The 26,925-nt window shown below is 42.9% G+C and overlaps 1 protein-coding gene across 1 annotated transcript in view; it reads left to right on the forward strand.

Annotated features, from left to right (window-relative positions):
- The window catches only part of ninl (ninein-like), a 38,663-nt gene that overhangs the window by 5,116 nt on the left and 6,622 nt on the right, over positions 1-26,925 (forward strand). The window contains exons 4-20 of the mRNA XM_069658494.1: positions 858-1,060; positions 8,209-8,279; positions 8,607-8,617; positions 10,439-10,479; positions 10,624-10,707; positions 12,805-12,975; positions 14,716-14,852; positions 16,532-16,672; positions 16,877-17,051; positions 17,437-17,547; positions 19,405-19,491; positions 20,183-20,357; positions 21,933-22,001; positions 22,722-22,846; positions 22,938-23,018; positions 23,889-24,025; positions 24,529-24,666. Coding sequence (XP_069514595.1) covers positions 858-1,060; positions 8,209-8,279; positions 8,607-8,617; positions 10,439-10,479; positions 10,624-10,707; positions 12,805-12,975; positions 14,716-14,852; positions 16,532-16,672; positions 16,877-17,051; positions 17,437-17,547; positions 19,405-19,491; positions 20,183-20,357; positions 21,933-22,001; positions 22,722-22,846; positions 22,938-23,018; positions 23,889-24,025; positions 24,529-24,666 — 1,957 coding nt within the window. The remainder of the gene's footprint in view (positions 1-857; positions 1,061-8,208; positions 8,280-8,606; positions 8,618-10,438; positions 10,480-10,623; positions 10,708-12,804; positions 12,976-14,715; positions 14,853-16,531; positions 16,673-16,876; positions 17,052-17,436; positions 17,548-19,404; positions 19,492-20,182; positions 20,358-21,932; positions 22,002-22,721; positions 22,847-22,937; positions 23,019-23,888; positions 24,026-24,528; positions 24,667-26,925) is intronic.

Genomic DNA, 26,925 nt, shown 5'->3' on the forward strand with positions numbered 1-26,925 from the left:
GAGGAGACGTAACTAAAACAATCACTACAGTCATTGAAGTTTACATATCTGTGAACGTCTGCTTCTGACCAACACAAGAAGCTGTTCTGCTGTTAAATGAGCTTGCATGAGGGATCCTTGCTGGTTTTTTCTGTACGTTTCTGTGTGTTTTGGTTAGCCGAAGTGGCTAGGGCGACTCCACCTGCCGATCTCTACTGCGCAGCTCTGGCTCCAAATTACCTCACCAGTGCGAGATGGCAGCACCCGTCACGGGGGCTGTTGTGGCTTCAGTTTCGTACAATGAGAGCAGCGTCCATCTATACAGTCATTGGTCACAAGTAACAGTGAAGAACTAGAATACATATGCACTATTACAATGTATACAAAATTACACAAAAGACTAAATACTGTATTCAACATTCAGAATATGTATCAAATATCAATCAAATATAGAATATTAATGAGGAGCTAACAAAGGTGCAGTGGATATTATATGCAAACTAAAATTACCTCTTTCACAACAACAGTGTTCATTATTGTGTCCTTACAACAAGAGTTTGACTGGTCTCTGATTGACTCTGAAAGTAAATGACTGCCTGAAAGGACAGAAATAAAAAGTTGGTTTATTTGAGTTTTATTTAACGCTGGTCCAGAAGTTTCTGGTTTGTCAGTGAGAGCTGTACTCTGGGCTCCGTACTGCTCTCTGTCTGTTTAAAGTACTTGTTCTGCTGCAGAGGATTCCTGTGTGACAGATTCTGGCTCCAACCTTTAATTTGCTCCTCGGTTCTGGCTTTGAGTCTCTACAGTGACTGTGCAGCTTCACTGACCTACATAAAACCTGTGTGTCTGACTAAGTCTCTGTCTGTTTGTCTCTGCAGTTGTTCCAGAGGAGGTGAAGCCAAAGTTTGTGAAGGGAACAAAGCGTTACGGCCGCCGTTCCCGTCCTGACAGTAAGCCTGATTCTGCACTAACCTGTGACTCTGAGGACTCTCCGCCGTCCAGAACCGAGGCCACTGACTCGTCACCTGCCGGCGTCCGCAGAGCCAAACTGAGACGATCAACGTCTCTGGAGAGCGTTGAGGTGAGATGCTGCTTCATGTTTTCCTCACATCTTATTTATTGAAAAGAAAACATTTGTCCTGTTCTGTCTGGGGAAAAACCCTGCTAAATGTGATTTTCACTTATAGAAGAGATACAAGAAATTCAACTGCTACGTCTCCCGTCCTTTCTCTTCTTCTGCAGTTGTAGAAACATAGAAAGTAAAACGTTTGCAGGGCTGGAGATGATTTTTATTATTTCATGAACTTGTTGGCAGTTATGAAACTCACTGACGACAGTTCTAAACGCAGCAGAGGTTCAAACAACAAAATTTGTCATGTAGAGATTAGTAATTACTTAATATTTACAGCAACTAACTGCCTGGTAATACTGTTGTGTAGCTAACTGACAAAGCTAACATTAGCAAGCTAATATCTGAGCTGCTTATACCCCATTCCCACTGAAATAAGCGCGTTGACGCAGGTTTTCAGACCCGGGAAGACCTGCTAATAAATGCTGATTGTCTTTTTTCACATTGCCAGTGGAGTATACTCCTTTCAGTCTCTTTTCTGCTGCGTCACCGTCTGATGTCACAAACGCGCTGGAGACAGGGTTAGTAAACAGTGAAGATGTTACAGTGGTTAGGTCTTTATTGTATCTATTACTCATTGAGTCTGTGTATCAAACTCGGCGGCAACAAATTTAGAATGATGTTCGAGCGCTGCTCGGACGGGTGGAAGTTGTAGCTGAGATGACAAGAAGTCGCAGAAGTTACCGACGGAGATTAGCATCGCGCCGGAAAGGGGAGGGGGATTAACGCGTCGACACGGGTTTTGTGTTCCCATCAATGCAGATCGGAGCCGAGTTGATAATTACCAAAGTCGTTTGACCCGGGTCTGAGATGCCGATTGTAACCTTTCCTATTAAGCAAAAAAGCCGGGTGTTAGTGGGGTTTTTGACCAGTGGGAAAGCGGCTTTAAGGTGAAAAGAAAAGAGGTAATATGTCTGACTTGAAACTTGAATAAGGCTGTTTGATAGCCTCAGTCTGGAAGAATCATAACATTAAGATTGTGCTTAATTGAATATATAACTTAGTTGTAACTCAGTTAATTTAGCATTATTAGACATTTCACTCTCTTTATAATGAATACTAATAACTGGGACACACAAATATTTCTCCATGTATGCAACCAGAAATAATACAAAGATATATCTTTGAGCCTCTGCAACTGTCACGTATGGAAGTTATGCTAGCTTGTGATGCTACAGTGACTTCCTGTTTACATATCTGATTGCTCCTGATTGGACAGTGCAAAAAAAAGCGTTTCCTTGCAACAGAATTATACATTATAAAAGTCATTACTAGCTGATGCAATTGTTAAGTTTTTATGGTGCAACCTGATTTAGCAAACCTCTGGCTGTGACCTCTGACCTCATCACTGCTAGTTGTGATAACGCAGACAGAGTTCATAGTACGTGTTGACCTCTGTTTAGACGGTGTGGCTCTGATGGATGATAATGAAAAAGAAAGCAGGGGACTCCAGCTGAGTGTTGCAACACACACACACACACACACACACACACTTGTCTCTCTGTGTGAATGAAGCTCATTGTGTGTTTTTTGTGCTGGCTGGCTTTGGTTCGTCTCAAATATCCAGACGTGCGGCGATTCTGCTGCTCTGCTGCAGTTTGTGCAGCCGAGGCCGTGAATACCTGAGGGGGGGAGGTGGGAGGGAGGGAGGGAGGAGCCCGCTGGGGAGGTTTGGTGGTTTTGGGGGCGTTGGAGGTTTTTCAGGAAGTGGGATTGTAAGGAATGCGGCTGCTGGCAGACAGTCCGTGCTGGTTTGGCTGCGGATCAAAGATGCATCATTCTGTTTCTTTGGGACAATTTTCACTTTTGTTTTCATGGAAAAAAATCTCCTCAGCTGTTTCGTGTGCAGGTTTAAAAACACAGTTTTGTCTTCTGGCTACAGCAGCTGGATTCATGATCCTTAAAACAGACAGAAACCTGAAAGAAAACTGCTTCAGTGCAGCCTCTCTCTGTTGATTTACTCCTGACTCCTCCTATTCTTCTTCTTACTGAAGGGTTAGAGCAGGATGTCCCTATCAAAGCTTTTGAGCCCTGATCCTAATCCAAGCTCATTTCAGTCTGACTCTTTTTTGCAGAAGATGTGAAGATAGGATTTGAAAAACATGGCAACATCATACAAGCTGAATTTATATACAGTTTTGTGAGTTATGGATTTTATATCCCTGGCCGGTTTGTCTGATTGTCAGATCCTCTATGATGGAATCACAGCTGACAGCTGACGGATGATTAAACTGTAAACTTTGTGTCTACAGAGTGTTTGGTAGAACAGTGTAGAGACAGAGTTGTGCTGCTGTTACATCAGAAAGGCTGCTTTACTTTCTGTGTCTCTCTATTTTAAATATTGAAGAGTTTTATGTAACTCTGCTCCGGGATTCCTGCAGATTAAATACTGTTACTTTCTCCCTCTACTGCACGAGGGTGTCTCTCTCTCTCTCCCCCTCTCTCTCTGTTTTTCCACCGTGGATTTCATTCAGCTCCAGCAGCTGAAATCTCTGTAAATACTTCACATTGCCAACGTTTAGTCGGTTACATAAAGAGCTTAAAGAGAGGGACTCAAAGCTGCTGCTGTTTACAGTATGAAGACACAAAAAGGTTATGGTTGCTACTGTGGTGTCTTTGTGTCTGCGTGTCAAACGTTTTGATCAGATATCTCAACTGATGGATGTGTGAATACTTGGATGGACAGATACATGGACACAGGATGCCTACTAAGCTGCCAGTAACATCCATTTATTTAACATCATGTTACCGTTTTTATTCAACAGTTTCCTCATCTTCTCTGTCTCTCTGTCGTGCCCCACAGGTCACTCATTTGATCCCTTTAACAGAATAACTCTGCATTTCACTGGCTTGTTCTGCAAAGTTAGTTTCTAGCTCGTCCGTCTTGATGACATCACACAGGTTGTTAAAGACCGCAAGTTATGATTGGTTTGGGATAGGGATGCACGATATTATCGGCACGTTATCGGTATCGGCCGATATTGGCTTAAAAATGAACTATCTATGTAATTAACCGATAAAATAATGGGCTGCTGCATACTTGATTAAATGCCCGACCTCGGCGCAATGTCCCCGGCGCGAAGTAGACCTGCGCGGCGCAGCATGATGACGTCACGTGCGTCTACCTGCAGCATGAGAGAGTTAGAAGCCAACATGTCCGTGGTGTGGAACTTTTTCAAAGTGTCCGAAATAGATAACAAAACTGCTGTTTGCAATGACTGCTCGGCTTCGGTGATGTGAGGAGGAGCCAAGGCAAAGTCTTTCAACACTACAAACTTGATTAACCATCTCAAGACCCGTCACCCCGACCGTTGTAACAAATGTCATGACATGACGCAAAAAACACATCTCTCTTTCTCACTGTCAACAAGATCAAGTGTCCTCATGAGACGATGAATGTTACACGTGCGCCCTCGGACAGACAGGGCTGGAGACTGAAAAGCTTTAAACTGCGTCTCTCCCAGCAGACACACAGCGTCAATGAATGAACATCATTGTTAAATATTTAAAGACAGTTGTGTAACCGTGACTTAGATCACAAAGTCTTCTGCTCTGAACAAGATCAGCCGGATATTATTCTGTGTTGTTTACTGACCAGTTGTATTTTATTGGCTAAGGCTGCTGATTCTATAAACCCTTAAGTTTAAGAGTCTTAAAGAGGTGTTTATGTTCTTTGGGTCTAATGTACATTTTTATATAAATTCATACAATCGATATTTTTACCACTTATTTCATTTCAAGATGTTTACATTAGTAGAAAAAAGTGACCATGCATAAACTTGTAAGCCTGCTTCTAAATGAGTCAAAACTCATATCATGAGGATAAGCAGGGCTCGACAGTACCAGTATCAAGTAGCTGGGTCACGATTTTGATTCAAAATCGAAACATTGATCAAAATGATCGATCCAAATATGATCCAACCGAGCCTGTTTGCACAAATCTAACGGGAAAAAATAGCAAAGAGAACACAGAGTAGGTTAGTGGTTGCCTGCAGCTACTGTTCTGGAGAAATCATGGTCACTGCTGGAGTCGGAGAAGACAGACAAACAACAGAAAGAAGTTCAAAAGAACTGGAAAATCCTTCCCTTCGTGCATTTCTTTTGTTTGCATAGACTCAAAACGATCATACTTTTCTGGGCCATTTTGCCTTTAATAGATAGGACATCTGAAGAGAGACAGATAGTATGGGGAGAAGAGAGTGGGGGATGACATGCAGCAAAGGGGCCGCTGCGTCAGTGACTGTAGGCTCTGTATGTGGGGCGCCTGCTCTACCGGCTGAGCTACACCAGCACCCCGGCTGACAACCACTTTTAAAAGTTAATGTTCAGTGCTAATGACTTCTTATATCAGTACAGAGGAAACCAGGAAATAATAAGAAGAAACCAGTTTCGGTGCCTCTTCATGATTTTCTCCTCTAATTACATCTGTTCTGTACAGTGTGCTGCTGATGCTGCCAATGAAACATCGTCTTATTTATCAAGAAAATGTATTTCAACTTTGATTATTTATATTAGTGTTAGAAATAAGTTTCATGATAGACTTGACTCTTATAAACTGCTGGTCCATGTATCCAGAAATCTCAAACCATAGCCTAAAAACCACACACGTTATGTAATGATATGACACAGTTTAAAGATTTAAACACACCACCCAAATTCTACCTCCATGGGAGTGTGCGTGTGTGCGTGTGTGTGTGTGTGTGTGTGTGTGTGTGTGGGTGTCTCCTCATGGTAGCTGGATTACACAGTGTGACAGATGTAGGCTAACTGTGCTGGATGCTGCTGCAGCTAATCGGCTAACACTGACACGTTAATAATTGATCTGCTGCTGCTGAATTTTTCACAGCAGCTTTAACCTCCTTTCCTTACATTACTGACCACACACAGCGTCTACGCACAGCAGCTACACACAGCGACTACACACAGCGGCTACACCCAGCGGCTACACGGCCTCCCTCTGGGTGGGTCTGGGTGTTCAGGAGACGATGATCTGCTCGTCTACAGACAGGAGGAGGAAACGTTCACAGGCCACTGCTTCAGATCACAGACTTGTTGTGAATGAGTGACAGCCTTTTGCAGGATGAATGAAGTGCTGTGCAGAACTGTGTAACTTGATGTGATGATGTCTGTGAAGGTCCTCAGTCTTTCAGATCAGAAGGCCTTTTGGGTTAAACGTTGAATGATGTTGTGTTTTAGAAACATGCTTGTGTTGAGACTGAGAGTTATATTGTTAAAAGTTGTAGTCCCACTGCTTACTCACCATTTTTTGTATTTACATAATAACTACTGGTCTAAAACAGGGGTTCCAACCTTTTTGACTACACGGACCAGACATTAGCAATAACATTTCTGATGGACCAGTGGGTTGGGTTGGTGTTTGGAGGTTGTAGTAGTTTGGCAACAATGCCATTGCAGCAAGTTGTGGCTATTCTTCCCGATTCCCTTGGGAATCCGCTCTGCTCATTGACATGCATCTGCATAAATCAGGGTCACACGCACGGTAATACAGACAGATTGTGTCTGTATTTATTCAGTAAGGAGACATTTAAGTTTTTAATACGGGACGATCCGATGAGAGGGAGAGACGGGTGAGAGAGAGATGATCCAGAGTGTGATCTACTGTATGAGCAGTTTATCAGAATTTATAATAATGTGATCCAGCAGTGAGCAGTTTCTCATGCTCTGCCCCTGTCTCAATAGGGTCGCGATCTGTCCCGTATGTCCGTGAACAACCATTACAAAGCATAAAATACATCTCCACATGCTGTGAATGAGATGAGCCGGAGGTGATCCACGCGTAGTTATCAGAGTTATCATGCCGCATGGGGAGGAGACAGACGTTAGGAGAGGAGCAGATATGACGCAGACCTGTGTGTGTTTCTCATGCTCTGTACCTGGCTCAATAACGTCGTGATCTGTCTGTATTTCCGCGTGCAGTTAAAGTTTAAACTTCGTTTCCACGCTGTCGTATGTCCATATGCTGTGCAGTTCATATATTTCACTGATAAACACAGAGCGGTAGAGGGGCATCAGGCTTCATTTATTCAACATCACCATAGCAACATATCGTCATGCGTAAATATGAAGTGTACAATATGTATTTCTATGTGAGATGGTGAGAAGATATCACGGTACCACTCTGTGACATCATGTACACTTCTGGGTTGTCAAATTGACTCCTTGTTTTCACAGTAGGGCTCAGTGATGTCACTCCACAAATCTGTGACGGCTCTATGATTTCATGGTGTTGACAGCTGAAGTTGTGGTGAGTTATTTACTGTGGATGTTTCCTCAGGAGAGTTTGGTGAATCTGACTCGTTCAAACAAACTGACAGAAAAACTCAGAGAAGCTGAGGAGAAGAAGAGACAATGTTCCGTCGAGCTCCACGTTAGTGGGAACAGTTATACAACACTATTCAATATTTCATACTGATGTGCATTCATGGAGGCTGTGTGTTTCCTCTGGGACACACACTCTCTCACACACACTGAACGTAATGAGGAGATCTTTGGAAATGTAAAGAGTGTTACATTTTCTGACTTCTTCTTCTTTGATGTGATTCTGGAGTGAGTGGTAAAGTCACAGGGTCAGTTTCCCCACACATGTCCTGACACAGGGGTGGGCTTTACATCCTAAGCTCTTTAACGTGACAACTGGGGGTCTATAGACTTTACACAAACACACGCACACACACAGAGACACTCAGAGACACACACACACAATATGTTCAGTCTTGCAGAAATAATGACCGCTCCGGAATTCCTTCTGATCACTGTTTGGCTTGTTGGAATCACTGCTCACACACACACACACACACACACACACACGCACACACACACGCACACACACACACACACACACACGCACACACACACACTCCCATAATTTTCTCCCAGCATCCCCTTGTCCAAGCTGCACACAGTCTTTCATAACACTTTCTGCTGTTTGTTTAAACTAGTTTCACGGGCTGGTTAACACAGAAACACACACGCACACGCACACACACACACACACACACACACACACACACACACACACACACATACACACACACACAGTGTACTGCAGACTCACATTGACCTCCATGTTTTCTTTGCAGAGCCTAAAGTCTGATGAAGAGGCAGGAAGTCAGAAGGAGAACATCCAGCCGGACTTTCAGTCTAAAGGTACGCTCTGCTCTGCTGTTTGCTTTGGATGTGTAACATTAATTCACATTTGCCAGAAGTTCTACTGTGAACATATGTGGTTTCTTGTAGTGCAAACAATTTCTACACATTTAAGTTCTCCAGTGATCAAGATGTCCTGACTTTAAAGACTCCATTATGAGTCAAATAAAAATAAAACACTACATTACCCAATGCCAACCCATGCAACTGGATACAAACTTTGATAGAGCTTCGACAGATGAGGCTCTACTTTAAAGTCTGATTCATTTATCCCATCAACACTGTAAGTGACTCACAGTTCAAAGTGGGGGTTTTAAACTGTATGTAGGAGTGTGGAATTAGGTTTCAGTCATATTCAGGTCTTGATGAGTAAGGAAAAATATCTGTGTCTCCGGACTATTGGCCCGCTTTCTTAAATATGAAATTGAACATTTTTCACAGGGATAGACCGATTCTCCCGGGCCGATTATCGGCGCTGATATTCGGCATTTTGACGCATATCGGCATTTTTTTTTTTTTTTTTTTTTTATCCGACGGCCGATAAGAGATCAATTTAAAACTGGGTTATTTTGGCTCTGATGCAAATGCTTAAAGGCATTTAAACAAAGTTAAGTGTTGGAGTTTGTATTATTCAAAATTTTGACGCCAATATTTTCACTTTTACTGCAAATGAATATCGGCTTCAAATATCGGTTATCGGCCCCCTTGACTACTAATAATCGGTATCGGTATCGGACCTGAAAAAACCATATCGGTCTATCTCTAATTTTTAATAAGAATTGACCACACAAGCAGAGGGGTGTTCATGGTGTTTGTAGACAAAACATTTATCACTGTTTAAGAGAGCGCTCGGGCCCGAGCAATTTGATGTTGTCCAAAGTGAGGTAAGAAGTACGTTCTGTGATGGAACATGCTTCCCTCTGCAGAGGTGCCTCTACGCCCTTACATTACAGCGTGCAAAACAGCTCGGCCCCTAGTGCCACATAACAGTACCACATGTAGATCAAAGAAAATGCAGCACCTTCTTTAAATTTCATATTTACATGACATCAAAAGTAACAAAGTGTTTGTCTGAACATGAGACTATACTCTCTGCGTATGAATCCACTTTACCTTTATGGCTGCATTCGTGTTAATGGACACCATAAATGCACAGACTGTACAGACACCGGGAAAATTTAATTGTTTAGCTGTTTTTTAACTTTTTTATAAAACAGACTGAAAACTATGGGGCTAATAATCTTATATTATTCATTTGTATTCATTTATACTGAAAATAATAATAAGTAGCGGGGGTTATTGTTTTATATTTGGGCAGAGATGTTGGACAGTGTGTCGAGGAGTTGGAGTGGGTGGAGTGCGAGAGCTGTCTTGACAATCCCAAATATAAAGCCTTGTTGGCAAATGCTTCCAAATGGGAAAACAACCAAACTAACATACTAAACTCTGATCTACTGTAAACCTGTGGACCTCCTGCCTGTCAACTTAAGAACTTCTTTGTAGAACTTAACCACAACTCCAAAGCTCTATTTTGGACAGAAACATCTAGCATAAAGCTTAGATTACTGTTTGATGTGCAGCTTGTAACAGGAGAAAGAGGAAGAACACTTTTTCGATGAACAGAACTTCTTGAATTTTGTAAAGTTCTAATTACACCTCTGACTGTCTCCTCTGTGGGAACGGAAGCTGAGTATCATGGGTATGAGAAACAGAAACATTTCAGATACCCACAAAAGCAGTAAATGATTAGGGCACTTGCATGAGGCAGGAAAGGAGAGGGGATTCCAGAGCAAACAGTCACTATTGTTGTGTAACACCTGTGAAACAGTGCGTATTGTTTCTCTTGTGAGATAGTGAACTCAGTCAGTGGCAGTAAAGGAAAACAACATATTAAATAATTTAATTAAGTTCTGTATTTTATTTTAAGTTTCTGCCTGTTTTGATTGTACACTAAAGTAGATATTATTGACGTTTGGATAATTAGTTGTTGCTATAAATTCACAACAGGCTCTCGAGTATATAGTGATTACCTAATGATCAGTTTATATTCATTTGAGATCTTTTTGTTTATGTGTGTATGTCCAGGTCCTCAGCAGGATGAGGTGGAGCTGGGTGTGGTTGTCGGCGGTGGAGGAGGAGGTTGTGGTGGAGGCGTCCTGACAGCAGTGTGTGGTCATCTTGGCCTGCAGCAGCTCAACACAGAGGTAAGAAAGGGACACAGAAAGCACAGGAGGAGACTCAGTATGTTTGGATCAGATGACAAACGGCTGTCACATTTTAAACAGGAGCTGGACCTTCTGATCAGGAGGCTGGACCCGGACCTGGACGGCAGAGTCAGCATCAGGGACTTCCAGAAGGTTCTTCGTGGCTCCGCCCCCATCTCCTGCTCCACCCCTGTACGATCAGCTGACCTACAGAGGGCGCCACAGCGGGTAGGACACTCTCTTACATTTAAAACCACCTGCTTAAAATGACAAACTGCCCAACACTCTTTGGTGTGTTCATCTATAATATACTGTATATTCATTAATATAATGCTGATGATAAAATGCTTGTTAAAATGATAATGCCAAAATAATAATATGAACAGACCAAAGTGAAAATGCAAGTGTTAAAAGAGCTGATGTTAAATTCAACCTTTAACATGCTAATTGTTAAATGCTAATCAAATAATGCTTTTAGAAAAATGCTACTGTTAAATTGCTGTTATAAAAAGGCTAATGCTCAGATGTGAATATTAGAAGCCTAATGTTAAAATGCTACTGTTTACATGCTAATGATGAAATGTTATAGTTAAATGCTAATGCTAATCTTCATTTATAATGGCACTGTTTAAATACAGTTAAAAGGCAAATATTAAAACGCTATTATTAACATACTTAATTTGTCCATGATGTCAGTTGCAGTTAAATCGAAGTGTCCGACAAATCTAGTCCAACTCCCATTAAAACAAAGAGAAAAAAAGACTGTTTTTCTGATTATATGAGGAGCTCCTGAATGCAGCGTCAGAGCTGCAATCAGAGGGCTGAGCTGCAGCTGGTAGTCATCAGTCCAACCAGGTGCTGCAGGAGAACAGGCAACTGTTGAGACAGACAGACAGACAGGTAGAAGCCATCATGTACTGCACGTCAGGTCTGATCTCAAGCTGTGGTTTGTTGACATGGGTGAGGACAGACAAGAGCGTCGCCTACACCAGGACCTCCTGCTACACACAGGTGAAAGCTAAACATTTCAGTTTGTCCTGATGAAATCAGAACGGCAAGTAGAGCTGAGTCAGCAGAGTTTGTGTTGGACAGATCTACACTGAAATCCATGTAAAGGATGTAAAGTTGTATTTCTCCTGGAGACATGAAGAGTTTAATGACAAAAACCTTGTTTCTGTTCCACAGGTTAGTTTCTTTTTAGTAATGTGCTTTAGTATCAGCAGGAGATGTACCTTGCATGAGACATTAGTTGTGTTTGCATTCAACAGTCAAGTGAAATTTAGTGAAAACGGTTTTGTGGAGGGCGAAAGAAATGTTTGAGGTGTATTTCAGCTGGTTTGGAGTGAATAAACCCTGCTTGTTGCAGAGCGTAGTTTTGTCAAAAGTAGGCAGTAGGCAGTATAGGCTATGATTTCCACATGGCTGTTGTCCGCCATAAACTAGTCGTCTTAGTTGAAACTTGGAATTGCGCCTGGGTTGCCTCATGAAACTTAGCATCAATGGTTTCCAGCTTCCAAAGGCAGCCCCCATAGATCTGTATTTTTGTGATACCTCAAAATTGCTTAAAAGTAAGTTCGGTGACATACTATTAATTTGCTGTATTTTAAACCTTGCAGGTTGAGTATATTCAGATGACATTATGTTGCCAAGTGCTACTTATGGTGATTCATGTTGGGTCTCTCTTTAAATAACATAACAAAGAGTCGGTCTAGACCTGCTCTTTTTGTAAAGTGTCTCGAGATAACTCTGGTTATGATTTGGCGCTATACAAATAAACTGTGATTGATTGATTGATGACAGGTCACCTATTATTTGCAGTGGTGGAAAAAAAGTGCATTTATTCATGTAATGTACTTGATAACAGTTTTAAGTTGCTGGTACATTTACTTTTATTTTGCATTTCAACTTCTAATCGACTACATCTAAGAGATAATATTGTATTTTTTACTGCACTCCAATAATCGATGCATTACGATACTCTAAGATAAGACTATATTGTCCCTCAGGGGGGAATGTACTGCTGGTTAGAGGTAACCTCCACACCAGTCCACAGCTCTTGATGTTCTGAACTGTTTCTGGGATGTTTGTGCTCAGACCTGCGTGTCTCTGGGTGAAAGTAGGCTAATCCAGATTAAATGTTACCACATCACACTCAACAACAGGCGTTTATTAGGACCCTGAGAAATCTGTTCATTACTGCTGTTTTAAGCCCCTTTGTCTGGGAAACCTTCATGTGTTGAACACAACACTGATTTCCTTCTCCCTCTGAGTTCTGAATGTGGACTAAAGTCTCAGTCTGGTTTCTTGTCTTCCATGCAGTCTGAGGCGGTGTTAGAGGAGCGCTCGGCTCGCTCCACCTCGCCCTCCCTGTTGACGGCCACGGTGGGTCAGAGAGTCCTCAGCCGGCTGGATGACGGCTCAGGATGGAGCAGCCCCGAGCGGGTCATCGCCCTCTGGACCGAGGAGGGCATCCGGAACAGCCGGGACATCCTGCAGGTCAGTACAGAGCGGGACCAGGAGTGTGGGCACCAGGACCCAGAGGTTGGGCAAAGACCTGTTCTATTGTGATGATGTGTTTCATTTCTGTTTGTTCACAATTTCCAGCTCTGTAGCTAGTGTTGAAAAACTCTGAGACATTTACCTCATGTAGTGGAGACACTGTTCTATGCTGTGGAGGAGAAGCTGTAATCATAACTGTACGATCATGAGGGGAGCCTCTGAAGGAAGATTTGGTCCCAGTTGATCCTGAAGTACTTTAAACTGGAGTTCAACTGCCGGATCTAAACCTCAGGGGTCCTAACAGAGTAGTTACTTAACGACTTGGTCTGTTTGTGTTGCGTGAATGTTCTGTCTCAGTTTGGGTTTTAAATTCAATCATTTATGTAGCCGGGGACCAAGAAAAATCTGCATGCTCATGTTTTATTTGCTCTCTCAGATGTGCCTGGTCTCCCTCGTGCAGACAGATTTTAATCTGACCTGATTCAGGTCGGGACAGTCACAAGTGTTTATCTATAAAGAGGTGGATTTATGCTCCATTTAGGCATTTTCCTAAACAACCAAGATGAGTTGGATGTTGGAACTATTTACCTGGCCTAGCAGCCTTCTGCTGCGCCACATGTTTCTTTGCTCTGCTTGGTTTGAGAGTCCAGAAACCTTTTGGTCTGCACCTGTTGGTTACATTGCTTGGAAACTGAAAACGAACTGAAGGTTCCGGACTTATGAAATATGAGAACTAGTGTGACACTGTCAGGCTAAAATTAATTTCTTTTCTTCGTCTAACAAAGAAAAAAAGTGTTCAATATTCACTAACGTTACACAACATAACTCAGTATAGACTTCCTTTTGTCTCCTGCCTCAGAAAAAGAGGCAGTTGAAGTCCATGATGACTTCTGGTGTAAATCTGAGTTCAGATATTTTTGTTGCAGAAACAAACAAACTCGTTTAGATTATACTTCCCTCCTCCTCCAGCCTCTGATTGTCTCCTGCTTTCTTAAGTCTTCTCTTCCTGGGATTGACATGATTCTCAAGATGAACTACACTCTGTATTTAGGCTTCAGCCAAACCACCTCATCAGTCTGTGGTTTTCTGCTGCGAGGTTCAGGGTTTCCCCAAACTGTAGCAGCTCCTCCTCATTCCTCTTTGACTTTTCTGGAGAAGCTCAGGTTTCTCTGTTTCCTCTTAGACAAGCAACACTGCTGCTCCGTTCGTCTTACGCGTCAAGTCTATTTTTCCCTGTTGCTGCCCTTAAGTGAAGCATATAGAGCCATGGACTGCTATGTAAATACACGCCCACAAACAAGGAATCCATGTTAAGCAATGTTATCTCTTCATTTTGGCCAACTTGGATTTCAGTTTCCAATTGAAGTTATTGATAGGCTCGATGAGCAGGCAAGAATCCTATTAATTAATTCTCATTTGACTTCTACATCCTACATAAATTCAGAGTTTATACACAATTAAGAAATAAGTCTACAAGTCGGTTGCAAAGTTGTTTTATGGCCAGGAATCCCAACTACCATCGGCTAACTTTGAGACTCATCTTAAAAATAGATGCTGCCATGACGCTTATGTGTCGCGCACGTTCGTCTGACGCTACAGTGTCGGTGTAGATTCCCAGTAAGGCTTGACTTGAGAATTGTTGAGGCTCCTTACTAACATATGATCAATAATAACCAGGAGGAATGAGGAATAAACCTGTATCAGATGTAAGTCGGTGTGTTTTTGTCTCCCCTGCAGACTCTGGACTTCCCTCTAGAGGAGCGTGTCAGTCTGGTAGATCTGACTCTGGCTCTGGACAATGAGCTGCTGGTCAGCGGGAATGGCATCCACCAGGCGGCGCTCATCTCCTACAAGAACGAGATTCAACACCTGCAGTAGGTTTTCTGGATGTTATAACGTTTTAACATCACCTGAAATAAAGAGCGTCATGTAGTTCCTGCAACATGTTAAGGTTCAGAGGAATCCAGCAGCAGTAAAATGTGACTCATTACTGCAGCAGGAATATCAATCCAGAAATATCATATATAATAGTAAAATACTGACAGGGACCATTTTACTGCAATACTTTCTAATACTTGCATTATTTTACTGAGTAAGCTATTATAAGAGAGTTCAGATGCTTTGGACTGAGGGGATAATTAGCTGTGTTTGTGTGTTTGCATTCCCTCAGGCTGCAGCTAACTAACCTAATAAGAACAACGTTATCTGCTTTGTATATTGACCACAACATATTGATCAAACAGCAGTGTCATTAAACCCAGCTGACTAACAGGCTTGTTAGCCTACTACAGACTCGTGTAACTCAGCTTTGTGTTTCTGTTTGCTCCAGCTGTGCTCACAGTTTCTCCCTGCTTTCAGTCTTTATGCTAAGCTAGGCTAAACTTTCAGATGAAGCTGATATCTGACTCTTGAAAAGACAGTAGGAGAGAAGTTGGCTAATATGACGGACCGGACCTCTTATGCACATTCAGTTTGTTGATCTGGAATGGTTTTCTGTCAGATCCACTGACCATCTGCACAAAGCATTTTCAGTCAGTTGCAGCCTGGAGGTCGATTCTACAAATCAATCAAATCATCTCTGTCTTTGTGCCAGAAGTAGATTAACAGAAAACAAAACATTTTTTACAAGCATGGCCGAGTAGCTGCTGTGGGTGGTCACCAGTATCACACTTCTATCTAGAGTTTCAGTGTAAACAGTTGAATGTTAATTCAGGCCCAGTTTTCTGTAGTGTACATGACCCGTATAGACACAATATGGCCAAAAGTATGTGGATACAAAACAAACCAGCAGAACGGGATGATTTAACATTTAATTAAAAACCATGAGCCTTAACCTGATTTATGTGGGGTCTAAATCATCTAAAAAATGTGTTCCCATCTGGGAAAATACACGAAGGCTCCCTCAAGTCAACTAGGAAAGTCAGAGAAAACTTTGGTACCAGCTGTGTTGACAGACTTGAAGGCATGTTATGCATAAAAACAGCAGAACACAGTAAATGTTGGCTCGATGCTCAAAAACCTTTTAATAATTCAGATATTGCACATCATTTATTTGTAAAATGGTGTAAGTTTTATTTGTCGCTATCTATGTAGAGTGACATAATCTGTTTCGTGTTGTCCACTTTAATTTAGTGGTTACAAATACAGCACAGGACACAGCTAGAGTTCCCTCATCTTGAGAAATACGTGTTCAGGGGATCCAACATGACGCTGTAAATGTTCCTGTGTTTGAACTTCAGAGGAGCCTTAAAGTTGTAAAGTGATGCTTAGATACTAAATCAACATCCTATCCAATCCAATCAACCGGCCCAGGAGTCCATTTAGAGCAGCCTTTTCTGCTGCCTGCAATATTTTTAAGCAGCATGTAAACACAGAGAAAAAAGCGCTGCCTCTGCATCTATAACCACATCTATTAGCCTCGCATCATGCCTTAGACGCTCCTGGTGTCTCTATCTTTACCAAGGTGTTTTTCTGTCTACCTAAGTTTGAAAATATGAACAGCGGAAAAGGAATCCTGTTTGACCCTGTGTATATGTGTGTACCGTACGTTCAGGGTGGTGGCTGAGCAGGCCTGCAGGGAGCGAGACAAGGTGAAGGCGGACCTGGATCTGGCTGATCAGAGGAACCTGCAGCTGGTCAGAGAGGTGGACGACCGCCACGCCAGCATGGAGACGCTCAACCAGACCAGGATCAGGTCAGGGTTTATTCTGGACGTCCGGAGTCGAAAGATGCATCAGTGCCTTCCTAATTAATTTAGTTTCATGACCAATATTTGGACTTGCACTGAAAACAATCAAACTTGAAACTTTACATGAAAAACATAAAATCACCAAAGAAAAGGCTAAAGATCTTTCCTGAACCAGACTGTGGCGCTGACGGGCCGCTCTGTGATTGGCAGGGACCTGGAGCAGGACTTCCGTGATAGGCTCACGGCTCTGCGTAGCCAGTCGGAGCAGGAGAACGAGGCTCTGCTGCAGCAGGTGGAGAGAGAGCGCAGCACGCTGCAGGATGAGCTGCAGCTGCTCCGAGCTCAGGAGGCCGAGCTGCAGGAGGAGCTCTGCAGCGCCACACAGGTGAGTCCACCTGCAGTTTAAATAAATGGTTCAATGTTGGGTTTTTTATGTGTTTTTTTCCATTGCTTTTTACATAAATGAATATTGTATGTAAATATTAATATTTACATACTCATATTCTAACTGTGACCTTATGTCGGACTAGAATAATCCTTAAACAGCTGACTTTAGGCAGATGTGTAATTATAAATAGAGGGAAAAGGGCTTTGGCGTTTTTTCCTCAGAATTTCCTCCCTAGAATTAAGATATAAATATATCTAGATGAGCAACTGTTGAGTGGATAAAAATACATTCATGTTCCACAGTCCGCAGTGTTTATGTCCTGCTGGTTAAACTGTGAAAAGAAAATGACATTAAAGTATTATACTGTGTTTTGTGCATTCAGGAGAACAGCCGTCTGGACGAGGAGATGAGTGTTGTGAAGCTGAAGCTGACTGAAGCAGAAAGCTCAGTGAACAGACTGCAGAGAGACCTGGACCAGCTGCTGCACGACAAGGTGACAACACGCAGCATCACATGAGGCCCTTTCAAACATGCTCTGCACTCCTGAGAGTTTCCGGACATTAACCGGGTAGGCTGCATGTGAGAGCGCAAATCTCTGAATCTGTTGACCAGGACTTTCACACAAGCTTTCATCCGCCTCACCTAAACCAAGGGGACTGTTTCCAGTAGTGAGAACGCCTGTGACACAGACCGCTGCGTGGTACATGTGAGAAAGCCAAGTCTAGAAGATGTCAGGGCCTGAATGTCTGGACAATTTCTGTAGTTGACAGTTTCAAAACGTTGCCCTAATCAATATTCTTATCCTAACAATGTGATACAGAGAGATTTAACTTCGTTTCTGCTGCTCTACAGAAATGTTGGCCTCTTTTAGCTCCTAGTCTTGATTACCTGTCTGGTTCAATCTCACTGATTCTTTGCAGCTGTCGTCTGATGTAGCAACTGTACACTACCTGCTCAGGATCAAAAAGCAAACAGGCACACACATTGGCTGTTGGACATATTGGAGCATTTAGTAGCTGAGGAGTCAGGGTCCTGTTTTCCTTAAGCCTGTCTTAATATATCTAAATCTAATATTTTCCCCTGACCTCTGTCTTGTACTTTAGTGACCTCCAAGAGTAAGTTAAACCGTTGCCCAGAACACCTTAGTAACCAAAGTTTTAAAAAAAAAACAAAGAAACCTCTTTTTCCAGTTCAGTTTGAATTATTTCTGTAGTTTGTAATCTCTCTTGTTTATGAGAAAAGACAGGTTGTATTTATTTTGGACCTCTTGGATGTACCTTTCCCCAAGACTCAATGAATTAGTATTTTTGCAATTTTCCTCATGCTGTTATTTGCAGAACAAATTCTTTTCTTGCATTCCTTCATAAGTGTAACCCTCTCCTCCTCCGACCACTTAGGTTTTCTTGTCTCGTTTTGCACAATGGCAGAGCAAACTGCTGATGTAGGTCCACTTTCTGAGATGATCACAAGTACCACAGGCAAATACATGAAAACTGCAGAATTTAACTGCTGTGAAATCTCTTTAAATGCAGTAAATACCGTTACGTCAGGTTGTTGCAGATAATCCTTGAAAAACTTAAGGGGAACACTCGAACTGCTGCAACAGACGCCAGATATTTCCCACAGGAGTTGGAAGAGTCCAAAATCAGAGCTTAAAGAGAATATTGGACTAAGATTCAGCATGTGGACACCGCTCAACATTATAATGTTACTCTGTACGCAGCTTTAACATGCTGGACACACAGAGCATACAGGTTTTAAGATTAAGATCTGCTCCCTTGAAGTGGGCAAAAATATAACACTGCCTTAAGTGGGATGTAAACCAGTATGAACTAGTGTCAAAACAGTTTAGCATCTGAATACATGATTTACTGGAAGTGTTTTCTTACTTTACTCTTCTCTTACTCAACACTATAAACAATTGCTAAACCTAAAACCAGGCCAGACAAAACGTGTTTACTTTTCTAAAACTGTCTTCAACATCTGAGAGTGTCCTCACAAAGATACAAGAACACACAGGCTGAACCCTAACGCTAATCTAAAGTGAAGACTATTTACAAATCCTAAACCTAAAACTGGAGCAGAGAAAGAGTCCTCACTTTCCTGACACTGTCCTCATTGTGTCAGTGTAACATTACTGCCACAAAGTCCTCACAAAGATACAAGAACAAGAACACACAGACACACACTGAGCGGTGTAAGGTAACTTGTAGCTGGTAAATTATTGATGAAAGTTTCCTCTTTGACTTCATCCTTCGCAGCAAAGGGGAAGAAGAAAGAACTGAGGATGACTTCTGATCGGTTAAGTGACAGTTATCAATGATGATCATTGTGTTTTTTTAATTGACAGTTTGGAAGCTTGGACCCGTCTGGCGCTGGTCTGAGTCACGAGGAGCGATTCGCCGAGATCGTCAAAGAGTATGAGCTGCAGTGCAGGGTGAGAGTCTGTGTGTGTGTGTGTGTGTGTGTGTGTGTGTGTGTGTGTGTGTGTGTGTGTGTGTGTGTGTGTGTGTGTGTGTGTGTGTGTGTGTGTGTGTGTGTGTGTGTGTGTGTGTGTGTGTGTGTGTGTGTGTGTGTGTGTGTGTGTGTGTGTGTGTGTGTGTGTGTGTGTGCGTGCGTGTGTGTGTGTGTAACCAAAAAAAGAAACCTTTAATGACATCTCACAGTCTCATAGCTGCATGTAGCAAACTTGTATATGGGTGTGCATTAGGTGAAGAAGTTTAAATGTCTGTTTTTGTCTGTGCACCTTAACGCCTCGTGTTGGTTCAACAGAAAATCAAGGTGAGAACAGCTGAACACGCATGTATTAGCCTGCTGATACCTGTGAATGTGAAGCTGCTGAGTGTGGGCTGCTGTTTCTCAAGTTTTGTTGTTTCACAGTTTAGCTTCAGACGAGCAGCTGAAATATTCTTTATAGACCATCCAAAAGAAGATTACTCTGAATTTAGTCCAGAGTGTTAACTTTATTTCCCTCTGAGACGACCCCTTCATGTTAGTTATCTGTTTGAGACTTGCTGTTGATGAAACCTCAGTTGCTGCTCATTAGAACAAACAGATAAATCACCTTCTGAAAAAGAACTGGCATTTAAAGAGCAATTAGTTGACTCATCCATGTGTGCTGTGTTCAGGAGCTGCGGGACAGAAACGATGAGCTGAGCTCAGAGTTGGAGCTACTGAAGAATCAGAAAAGCACCAGACGATCTGCAGGAGACGACAACAACGCTGCTCTGAACTGGACCGAACAACAACAACAACAACAACAACAACAACAACAACGCACAGACAGCACCGAGTCCGACTCTGGTAACACACACACACACGGAGACAAACACACAAACATAAAAATAAAAACACGACAAAACACACAAACAAACTGCTGCTGAACATCCATCAACTGACAACATTGGTTGAAGCACAAAGAACAAAAGTATTAGCATCAAAATTAAAGTATAAATGTAAGAACCATTTTAGAATAATATTAAAAATAATCGACTCTGGTGGAGTAGAAATAAAATAAGCATTAAATGAAAATGCTCAAGTAAAGCACAAGTGCCTCAGAATTGGACTTAAGTACAGAAGTTGAGAATTATTTCTCCCTCATGAAGAAGACTCTGAGAGTTTGAATCCTGTTGGCAACAATCAAAGAAACATAAGAGAGAGCAGAGTGTAACAGGGAGCATAAATACACAGATGGCTGAAATATGGCTATATGTATTAGTGCAGTAGCACGTTTCTGACAGAAGGTGGCACTATTTCTTCTGGCTGTAATGCAGAGGCCTGATTGGATCTATCTTCTGATTGGGGACAAATTCTATACTTTCATAAACCAGCAGCCAAAGATGAGCTCTGATAAACTAGACTCAGACAGCAGCAGATGAAGAGGTGTCTGATTAAAAAGCCGATATAGGACTATAATATTTAAATACAAGATTTAGCTGAGGATTATTTTCTGGATGGGTGTGATCTTTGTGTGGCCTGAGAAATAAGAGAAAGTAAATGGTAAATGGTAAATGGACTGTACTTATATAGCGCTTGTCTAGTCTTTGCGACCACTCAAAGCTGCTTTTACACTACATATCACATTCACCCATTCACACACTGATGGCAGAGGCTGCTACGTAAAGTGCCCAACTGTCAATCAGATATCACATTCCTACCCGTTGGCTATGCCACCGGGAGCAATTTGGGGTTCAGTGTCTTGCCCAAGGACACTTCGACATGTAGCCTGACGGAGCTGGGGATCGAACCTCCGACCTTCCGATTGAAGGACGACCGACTCTACCACTGAGCCACAGCCGCCCCAAAGTGGAAAATAGATGTCCAAGGCTCGTCCAGAACCCAAATAATATTCAGTTTACTGTGATATAACATGACAAATGGCAACAAATCCTCAAACCACCAGAGAACGGAGAAGAGTATGCCTGAAAAATGACAAAAACAATGTTATGTTTGTTCAGTTGATTTCTTTTCTCTTCTACTTGAATGTTTTATTTTTATAAGATCTCTGTTGTGCCCCGTAAGAGCAAAGTAAAAGATACAGAGCCTTGATAGTTTCTTAGCCATTCTAAGGACGTCAGTATCTGCTGAGCAGGTTTGATCTGTTCAGGTCTACAGGTGACAGGTGGACACACCCACTTCCACACACATACACTTACACATACTTCTTTGAGGAGTTAGTTTGAGGCTTCAGTTTACAGTCTCACCATGTCTCACAGTAAGTCTTGTTCATCAGTGTTTCTATGTTAATGTGTAGCATCCTCAGTGTCTTAAACAAGTCCTTTGTTTTATGCTGTTATTCAGGGCACTGTGTGACTCTCCGCCTCACAGTGTGTGTTACAGTGCGTTTAAAAGTGTTTGTGTTGTTGTGTTTCTGTTCAGACGAGTCGGACATGAAGCGCAGCTCATCTCCTCTGGTCAGGAAGAAGCTGCAACCGGTAGATAAAACTGGTGAGAAACACAACCTGCACACACACATCTGCAAACACTGAGTGTAGTGAAACACCTGTCTGTGTGGGACAAGCCAGCACGGCTGATTGTGATAGGCTGACACACCTGTCTCTCAAGGCCAATCTTTAAGCCAAAGTATGTCCTTAATGGAAAAGAGATTCTGTTAATGATACATCAGAAGACGCTGATGATCTGCTGGAAATTAAACATTTTCCAAATCCAATAACTTTGTTTTTGTAGTAAGAAGTTGTTGTTGTTTTTATATTCATTTTAATACAGTTTTATCTATCAGTTGTTGTTGGCCCAATTTAACAGACTATTTTGGTTAATGAAAAACTAAATTGGGAAATAACCATCTTAGTCTCAACTGTTAACCACAGTTGTGCGATCAAGGGTTTGGGTGGACCCTAGATTATTTTTAGATTTAAAACTAGGCCATGGCATTTTTTTTAACTGTTTGTGAACAGCTGCTGGAGTGCACCGAGCAAAGCCTCACACAATGAAAGCATAAGACCACATCTATAAAGGGTCAGTAGTATACAGCCGTTAAAACTCTTCATCTTTTATATGAAGACTCAGCAGTCTTATGGTAAATGGACTGTACTTATATAGCGCTTTTCTAGTCTTTGCGACCACTCAAAGCTGCTTGATGTAAAGGTCCCCCTCCTCTCGTCCCTCTGGGCCTGTGGGGTCATCCAGCTGTCTCTCTCTCTGTTTCAGCTCTGGGCTCTCTGGACAGCGTCTCTGGTCCTGCTGTCAGCATCGAGACTGAGCTGGCTCTGGAGCAGCTGAAGCAGAAACACAACCAGGAGCTGCAGCACCTGAACATCCAGCTGGAGACGCAGGTAACACACATCAGATATATTTAAGTTTTTAAGAAGATTATTGACATGAATGGAATTAAAAACTGGCCTCCTCCTCCTCCTCCTCCTCCAGGTAAACTACTACGAGCGCAGTCTGGAGATGATGAGACAGAGCATGGAGGTCGAACGAAAAGACATCTCTCAGGCCTTCAAGGTAAAAATAGAATGAATGATTTTATAACTTAACACCAAAACTACGTTTATTTAATTAAATAAAACAGGTTATTTGTTCACTTCTTTGGAATAATATTATCGTTGTGAGTTTTTATTGTGTTCATCTTGAACTGATGTCGTCAGTGTGCAGATGTAGCCTTTGACCAAAATCATCTTTCAGTAGGAAGAGGAGATTTTGTGTCATTTAATGAGTCTTGTTTTTGAAACCAGACAAGCTTTAATTCCTTTTGCATAGTTTAAAAGTACATTTACTGAAGTTCTGTACTTAAGAACAACATTTAGATACTTGTACTTTTTAAGCTGCTGCTTCCTACTTCTACCCCAGTACATCTCACAGGGAAATATTAAGATTTTACCATCAAAGCACATAAACGGTTTGAGTCATTTCAGTCCATAACTGAATCCTTAACGTCTTACTTTTATAGTGCTGGGCCCTACTTGTGTGACTTTGGTGTGTTTACATGGTGATTTCAGATCCACCACAGTAAGACAAGAACCGTGTGTGTTCTGCAAGTTAATGTTAGTGTTTTTGTTAATGGAGTCTGGTGCCTTTGGGGAAAATGTAACGGCTGTTTCTGGTTTGAAAAATATCATCTTAGTCTTTAAAGAAAGATCTATATTTTAGGGATCCTTTCTGTGATGTTGTCAGGCACTTAGAATAACAAAGTACTTTTTGCTGAACATACTTCCATAGCAGTTTTAATTAAGTAGAACAATGAATGCATCACGTTTACTTTGTACAACTACAACTGTAGAACAAAACTAGTTTTACTAAAATAAAGGCTCTGAACACTTGCTTTCCCTATTTTAAGTAAATATAAATTATGTAAAATGCTGTTTAACTTGTCAGATGGAGATCAGCGAGCTGGAGGAGCAGAAAGCTCAGGCCGAGCAGCAGTCGAAGCAGCTGAAGGAGGCTCTGGACAAACTGCAGACTCAGATCCAACATGGAGGAGGGGGAGGGTGGAGCAACGAGCAGGAGCGCAGGTGAGGAAGATGACACTGACAAGTGTGCAAACACCATTCGGCTCATATTGTTTTAGTTTGGAAATATGATTATATATATTTTGCCTTACTTCACTGAGTCATAGTTCTGTCCTCCTGGTTTGTGACCCTCAGGCTAGAAAGAGACCAACCGTCTGAATTGTAGAACTTTAGAGCAGCCAGATTTGGTGGATGATGCTTCTCAAGTAGCACTTGTTGACCTTGGTGCTTCCAAGAATACTTTAACTGTAATACTGCAAACCTGGTGTTGAGCATTTTGGTTTACTGCGAGTGTATGTACTGTGGCCAGTGGACAGTGTCGCCTGCAGGCAAGTCAACATGGTGGTGTGAAAAAAAGAGATTAGAGCTGAACTTTAAGAGTTCAGAGTCAGTATGATCAGAGATGAAAACTGTCCGAGAGTTTCTGAATGACAGCTTCTGTAAGTGCTGCTGAGCCTGCTTCACATCTGATATTTGACCATGTTAATGTCTTTGTGTTTTCCCAGGATGCAGCGGGAGCGGGCGGAGCTGGAGCAGAACTTTGCACGAGAGATCGGTAACCTGGTCCAAAGACTGAGCGCTGAGAAGGATCAGCTGGAGGCAGAGCTGAAGCTGAAGATGGACCAGGAAGTGATGCTGGTCAGGTGGGTGCTGACCTCACAGCTTTCTCTGCTCATCTGGTGAATCATTCTAATAGTGAGAGAGTGTGTATATATACCTGCTGTACCGGAGTCACTGTGTTCCTCAGTGTGTTATTTTGGACGTCAAGTTCAGATGTGTTGGTGTCTCTGATGAGGTGATAGAAAACTGATGCATATTCTTTTTTTATGGCAGACATGTTGCATGTTGTTTTAAAGTTTGTTAGCGTGTTTAGAGGCCAGATGTCGACACAGAACACACATCTAAATTTATAAAATTATAACTCTTAAATTATTGATTAAAAGTTAGTATTAAAATATTGATTGGTAATCCTTTAAGATTAGTTCTGTTGCCCGAGAGGTATGAGAAATTTGATAATGTAGGTGGATGATTCTGGAAGCTGTCTTCATGTATTCACACTGTGTAACGAGCTCCATCCATCCTGTGTAATAAATACTAAGCAGGGAGGAAGCAGAGCAGCAGCTCTCTAAGATGAAACTGCAGCATGCAGAGGGTCAACACTGCCTCCTTCATCAGCTCCAGCAGGAGCGGCAGCAACTTCAGGAGCAGAGAGGATTCTGGGAAAACCGACTCGCACAATTAGAGCAGGAGAAGCAGCAGTGTGAGGAGGGAGCCGGGGAGGAGCAGGCCAGGATCCACAATCACTTCTCCTCTGAAAAGAAGAGGCTGGAAGAGCAGCATGAGGCGGAGGTCTGTCAGCTCCGGATGCAGGTCTCAAATTTACAGGAGGTCGTTCAGAACTCCCATCTGCAGATGAGCCAATCAGAGGCCAGTTTAGAGACGTTCAGAGAGCGCTGTGGTCAGCTGGAGGAAGATCTTGCAGCTTCCTGCGGGCGTTGTTCTGAACTGGAAGCCAGACTGGAGGAGGCCTGCACTCAGCTGGAGGAGAGCATCGCCTTTTTAGAGTCTCACGAGGTTGTCAATAAACGCCTCGCCTCAGAGAAGAGCTCTCTGGAGGAGGAGCTGCAGCTGGTGAAGAGCAGGGAGGAGCTGCTCCTTCTTAAGGTGACCCAGCAGAAAGAGGAGCTGAGAAACCTCCAGGCTGCGTCGGACAGCATCCTGCAGGACCGGGAGCTGGTGGCCGATAACTGCAGCCGCCTCTCCAGCGCTTTCATCCAGCAGCAGGCGCAACTCAGAGCCAGAGAGCAGACTGTGAACGCCCTGAGGACGGAGCTGGAGAATCTACAGGAGGTCATGAGAAACAAAGCTGAGTGTGTCTCCAGACTGACGGCTGAGCTCGAGTCGCTGAAGATGGACCGGGACCGACTGATCCAGGACCTGAAGGACCAGGCTATGGCTGTGGACAACCTGCAGCTGGAGCTGGATGGTGTCTCTGAGGAGATGGACAGGAAGAAGAAGACTGAGGAGGCTCTGCAGGAGGCTCTGAAGCTAGAGAAGACCCGGACCTTGCAGATCCGGTCCAGTCTGGATGAGGAGAGGGAGGAAGTCTGTCGTCTGGGTCAGGAGAACGTGGGCTACACCCGATTGGCTGACCAGCTCTCCACCCAGATCGTAGAGATGGAGGAGGAGATCACCACGCTCAGGGACCATCTCAGAGAGCTCAGCTCCCAGCTCAACGAGACCGCAGATCTGGTCCTGGACCTCAGGAGGCAGCTTAACTTCAAAACCAGCGAGGTGGACAGGCTCCGGGCCGAGGTGGCGGATGGTGCTGATCTCTTGAGGCGAGCCAAAGCCTCCTCTGAAAAGCATCACAGTGAGATTCAGCAGCTGACCAATCAGCTGGAGTGGAAGGATAGAGAGCTGAACCGGGTCGGACAACGGGTCCTCCAGCTGCAGCAGGCCCTGCAGGACTACGAGAACCAGATGAGGGTGTCAGAGGAGGACTTTGAGCAGGAGAAGACTAAAATAAAACGGCAGCTGGTGGAGCTGGAGACGCTGGTCCTGGCCCTTGAGGAGGTGATGGACCCGGCCAGTCCACACAGGTTTGTGGAGCATGAGACCGACCTCAGAGATCCAGATCCTGATCCGAATGATGACTAACCTCCATCCGCCGCCATGCTTTAAACTCTCAGTCTCTGAATGACTAATCGACATTTTCCACAGGTAGAAACTCTAACGGAGTGAAAGGCTGCTCAGTTTGTATCCCACAGTGCACTGCAGCCAGCTCGCTCTGTTTTCAACACTTTACTTCTTCACCTCATCGCTAACCGAATGACCAATGCATGACAGACTGTTCATCAATAACTCTATTGCTGTGTCATCTTGTCTGTCACCACCGCTGT

Source organism: Semicossyphus pulcher, unplaced genomic scaffold (genome assembly GCF_022749685.1).
Source record: "Semicossyphus pulcher isolate SPU_LCO1_2020_fin unplaced genomic scaffold, fSemPul1.0.p SCAF_12, whole genome shotgun sequence".
Lineage (NCBI taxonomy): Eukaryota > Metazoa > Chordata > Actinopteri > Labriformes > Labridae > Semicossyphus > Semicossyphus pulcher.